Below are 5,437 nucleotides of genomic sequence, written 5' to 3' on the forward strand. Positions count from 1 at the left end.
GGCTTGAGAAACAGGAGGGCTCTGTTTGGGTATGTGTGTTTTGAGAAGCAGGGAGATGTGAGAGGGAATGCTTCTGGACATGATGAATCTGAGGTTATAGTTCCACAAAAAACGCAGGAGGGCAGAGGCACATTTTTGCTCTCCACTGTACTGACAGCACTAAGCACAATGTCTAACATACAGCAGACAGGTACTGCACAAATACTCACTCTTCATGACAAGAGAACAAAGAAGTAGTTGGAAATACAATCTGGAGTTCAACGTAGAGGGATCTAGGCCCGATATACAAGAATGCCAAATAAAGTATAAGGCTTGAAGCAAGAAGAGTGTAGACAAAAACAGAATATGACTGAGTATGGAAACCGAAGAAAGACAGTAATGCTTAAGGAGTGGATAGAAAAGCGACTGAAGGAAACCGAAAACGAACAATCACATAGGTAAAGATCAGAAGCTAAATTGGGAAAATAAAAAGAAGAGCAAATACATATAGGCTAAAAGAAAAGTTAGTATTGCCTGGCTGGTGTGGCTCAGTGGTTGAGCATTGACCCATGAACCAAGAGGGCACCTAACCAGCAGGTTATAGGCTATCCCCAATAGAAGGTGTGCAGGAGGTAGCCAATCAATGATTCTTTCTCATCACTGAAGTTTCTCTCTCTCCCTTTCCCTTTCTTTCTGAAGTCAATAAAATCATATAAAAAATATTGTGAGCACAAATAACTACACATTAAAAGACTTTCCCCCCCATATACTGAGGGCATTCAAATGGTTCCTCAAATATTAGCCATAGAGTTTGGTTAAATTTATATTTATATAGTATTATCTGAAAATTGCAATTACCTCTCCTTACCGGTATGTGAGGTTCAGCTATGTCTTTCTGAAAATATTTGGGATGTGAATTAATAATAAACTTTGCTGCATTCTCTCCAGACTTCTTTGCCAATAAAAATGAACGCTATATAAAGAAAAAAACAACTCAGATATAAATTGGTATTTACATGCAATTTAGATTCAAGAGATCAAAGTCACATCCTTGGTAAGACTTATTATTCCCCCCCTTAAAAAGGAATGCATCAATACACAGAATCCCAATTAGAAGTTACATTACACAGTACACATCCACCTCTGTTGAGTGTGACATGATTTCATGTCATGTCTTATATACATACTGAGGCACACAAAAACAATGCATTCAACTGAGTGGATTGCTCCAGAGTGAAAGGGCCTAAATATTACCCAGCCTCAACCAGCTAATCTCTAAAACTTTTTTAATGAAGTAGTATAGGTCAAAAAGTTTACCAATTTAGGTTTTTACAATTAAGTTAAATTATATATGCACTCTTGTACCCAAACCAGCAAGATAGAACATGATACTCGAAAAACCACACGGAAGTAAGTACTCACCGATTCCACAGAGGAGGTTGGTATGAGGTAAGGATCATCTTGAAATGCGTAAGGGACAGCTGTGATATCCTGTGGAGAAGAGACAGAAGGCTCTTTAGCTACATTTTTATGAAGAGGACCTGACCTGGTGAGTTTCACTGATGTCCAAAATTAAAATAAGTTTCAATCGTACATGTAAAACAGTGCACTCATATGTATGTGATTTGTATGTGTACGTGTGCGTGTGTGTGTATGTAGAGAAAGAGAAATGGACTAATGGTCTCTCAGCTCTATAAGACATGGTTCTAGTTATACACAATTCAAGCAAACAATTCTTCAAACCCCCACAACTGCTTCTTAAGATCTGAGTCTGCTTTCAAAAGGGAGTATTGTTGTTCTAAACTCTATGTAAAGATCCTCTAAACCAGTGTTTCTCAATCTTCTGGCCCTTTAAATACAGTTCCTCATGTTGTGACTCAACCATAAAATTATTTTCGTTACTACTTCATAACTGTAATGTTGCTGTTATGAATCGTAATGTAAATATCTGATATGCAGGATGGTCTTAGGCTACCCCTGTGAAAGGGTCATTCGACCGCCAAAGGGGTTTCGACCCACAGGTTGAGAACTGCTGGCTTAGACTGATCCAATGGCAGAACCACCTGAGGGCTGCAAGCAGGGCTTGGCTTGGTTCTATACTTCAACTCCAGCGCACCAGGGGCTCGCTTGGAACAGCTCCCAGATTACTTCCTCTCCCCCAGAGCATCCTTCCCCAGGCCTCATGGAATCTTTGTTCCAGAGAAAAACATTCACCCTACATCCTGAATCTTCTGCTTGTCCCCTTGATGCCTTGTCTTCCTGACATGACTTCTCTGAGGGCTGGGGTGGACGAGCCGGTGAGCTTCCCTGCAGCTCTCAAAGGAAGGCTGCTCATACCAAGGGCCTGGAGGCCTCCTGCTGCCACCTTCAGAACCGTATTCCTTCCCACTCCTCATCTGTGGCCCATTTCCTCTGGCTATGCCACTCTATCACAATGAGGCAGGCACGGAAAGGCGAACCGGAGGGAGCAGTTCCAGGTTTGCTGCCTGGGCCACCCTGAGAGCACGCACACTGCTGCCTGGCGTTGGCTCGGATCCTCTCCCGCACCCGCAGTATTAAAATACTTGTCCAGGGCCTCTGGGTTTAGTGACATGCCCAATGTCTTTTAACTTATTAGACTTATTCTATTTGTCTCCCAATTTTCCTCCCCCAATGATTTCCAAGTTCTTCACGGTCTCTGAGAAACAATTCTAGTCTGGCCCTGTAGCTCAGACTCTTCAAGCCAGATTTATCCCCAAATGAACTTCCCTGACACAGTTCCCGCCCTCACTGCATGGTACCTGGTACTGACCATTGCAGTCCAATCCTAAGATCTTCTCCCACTCCTTCCATTCAACTAACTCATCACCAGGCCCAACCAACTTCAGCTCCTAAATATCCACCTGCTCCCCAATCCCTTATCCCAACCGCCACTGCCTTAGTTCTGGGACTTCCCTGTTCATTCCTTCTATTGTTACTGAGCACCTCCTATGTGCCAGGCATTATTCTACAAGGGAAATGATAAACTCTCACTCCCTTATAAAGCTTACAAGTGTGTGTGTGTGGGGTGGTGGGGTGGGGGAAACCTCCAGAAAGTAAACAAAATAATAAACTATATAGTATAGTTAAAGGAGATAACTGCTATGCAGAAAAATGAAATACAGAAAGGGACAAGTATCAGGAAATGATATATACTATTTTAAATGGGGTGGTCGGGGGAGGCCTCACTGAAAAGGTGATATTTAAGCAAAAATTTCAAGAGATTAGGGAGCAGAGGAAGAGCAGATATTGAAGCCCTGATCAGATGCACGGCCACTGAGAAACCAACAAGTAGCCAGGAGGCCAGCATGGTTAGCGCAGTGAGTGAGGAAGACAGGACGGGCAGGCAGAGGTAACGTGTGTGGGACTCACACAGGGCCTAGGAGCCCTCCATGGACTTCAGCTTTTATCACAGCTCTGGGTTCTTTGCAGAGTGCTGTGATCTACCATTTCAGCAGGGTCACCCTGGCTGAAGGGACAGAGACTGTATTAACTAATCCAGGATATTAAGAGATGATGGTGGCTTAGCTGACCAAGGTGATCACGGTGGTGGCAAGCGCTGAGAATCTGGGACTGCCATTCTTAGAAAGGCCTGCTTGCAGCTGGTCCTCAGGGGGCAGCTGGGAACCTGGATTTCAGAATGGCTCCCACCATTCCCAGGACTGGTAAGACCGGGTCACTGTGCCGAGCTGTCTGTACAATGTCGTTTACGCTGAACCTCTGCTTCCCTCTGGGAGTCTGGAATTTGGTATGTGCCAGGCAGAGGTGCCTAAATGACCTGCCTCCCAAACACTCTGGGCACTGAGTCCCTAAAGAGCTTTCTGGGCAGACATGGCACACGGGTCATCACAACTCCGGTGGAGGAATCAAGCAAACCCTGTGCCGACTCCGCAGGGAAAACTGGGAGCTTGTACCCGGCTTCCTCTGGGCTTCACCCAGTGCCCTCCCCTTTGCGGATTGTGCTTTGTGTCCTCTCACTGTAGTAAAACATGGCAGGAGTGGTCTTGGGGACTCCACGCACATATATTTTGAAGAAACAAAGGATTTACTAAGATGCAGCCTGAGAGACAGAGGTCAAAAATGTCTCCCAGGACTTTGGTTTGAACAACTGTGAGAACAGAGCTGCCATTAACAGACAGCAAAGAAATGTGTGAGGTGGTTTGGAGGGAAAGGGGTTTGGCTTTGAGAATTTTAAGATCTTAATCATGCATTCAAAGGTCTCCCATCTCTACACTGCTATCTTTTCTAAAATTCATCTGCCTCACCACTGCTTAAACTCCTCAATGGACTTGGCTAAAAATCAGAAGTCACTAGAATAGCATTCATGGTTTTGTCTCTTCTCTCATTTCTGTACCTCACACATCCTTGATTCCCACCATACAAACTCATTCTATGCCTCTGGGCCTCTGTTCATGGTGCTGCCTCTATCAGAAATACCCTTTCCCAGGACTGTATCCTAGCTTCTCACCTTCCAAGCACCAATCCAACCATCAGGGGTTCTGGAAATCCTTCCCAATCTCGGTCATGGACACTCTGCTGAGAGCTCCTTCAGCTATCTGCTCTGGGAACCAGGCAAGGACTGTGTCTTAAGTCTACAGCCATAGCACAGTGCCTGGGGAGCACCATAAGGGGTGATAGGAATAAATGACTATCCCTTGGATTTTAAGGATCCCAAGTTAGACAATTGTACACTCAATTCTACAACTTCTGGGCCATTCTCACTGAAAAGCTAAGGGCACTCTCAGAGGCCCATTTCTGTAGCTTAAATTTTGGGTGCCTATTCATGGGTAAGTGAGTGCTTGAGCATCTCAATGTCTTGCCAGAGCAGAGATGGTCTTTAAAACCCTTCTTCAGGGAATATCAGTGCACATTTGGCCTAACACCCCGTGAGGTTTAACATCAGCAACAGAAGAGCAATTCTGGAAATCTGTGATAACGGCCTTAAGGAGGAACAGTAGTCACACAGATATAGTGACAAAAGAAAGGACTTAATTACTTTAGACATTTCCCACAGTTGGAATGAAAAGTGTAGTTTCCAGCTCATGAAAAATACATTCAATCAGAAAGCTGCATTTCTGAGGTGTTTACCAAGGTTTCAGTTTCTCTACCAGATTGCCTGCTCTATTCTTGAATTGTCAACAGAATTCAACAGAGCAATTATTGAAAAACCATTAAGATAATTGTAGTAAGAATAAAACAGCTAGCATTTATGGAGCATTTCCTTTGTATTAGGCACTGCCCTAAACCCTTTCACATACAGTATACTACCGTATTTGCCGGCATATAAGACGACTGGGCGTATAAGACGACCCCCTAACATTTCCACTCAAAATACAGAGTTTGTTATATACTCGCCGTATAAGACTACCCCCTCTTCCGCACACCTTCCACACACCAAATAAAAGGTAAAACAATATCAGATTTGATTTTAACATTTTAA

General features: G+C 44.0%; 1 protein-coding gene across 7 annotated transcripts in view; it reads right to left on the reverse strand.

Annotated features, from left to right (window-relative positions):
• PTCD3 (pentatricopeptide repeat domain 3) overlaps positions 1 to 5,437 on the reverse strand; it is a 28,193-nt gene that overhangs the window by 17,607 nt on the left and 5,149 nt on the right. For 6 of the 7 annotated variants that reach the window (XM_015564080.1, XM_006763987.2, XM_015564081.1 and 3 more), the window contains exons 5-6: positions 1,402 to 1,470; positions 848 to 952 (exon numbers count right to left, since the gene is read on the reverse strand). In XM_015564080.1, the coding sequence (XP_015419566.1) occupies positions 848 to 952; positions 1,402 to 1,470 (174 nt within the window). Of the gene's footprint in view, positions 1 to 837; positions 953 to 1,401; positions 1,471 to 5,437 lie in introns of those variants that run through there. The other variant, XM_015564085.1, reaches the window with a different exon arrangement.

Source organism: Myotis davidii, unplaced genomic scaffold, assembly GCF_000327345.1.
Source record: "Myotis davidii unplaced genomic scaffold, ASM32734v1 scaffold339, whole genome shotgun sequence".
Classification (NCBI taxonomy): domain Eukaryota; kingdom Metazoa; phylum Chordata; class Mammalia; order Chiroptera; family Vespertilionidae; genus Myotis; species Myotis davidii.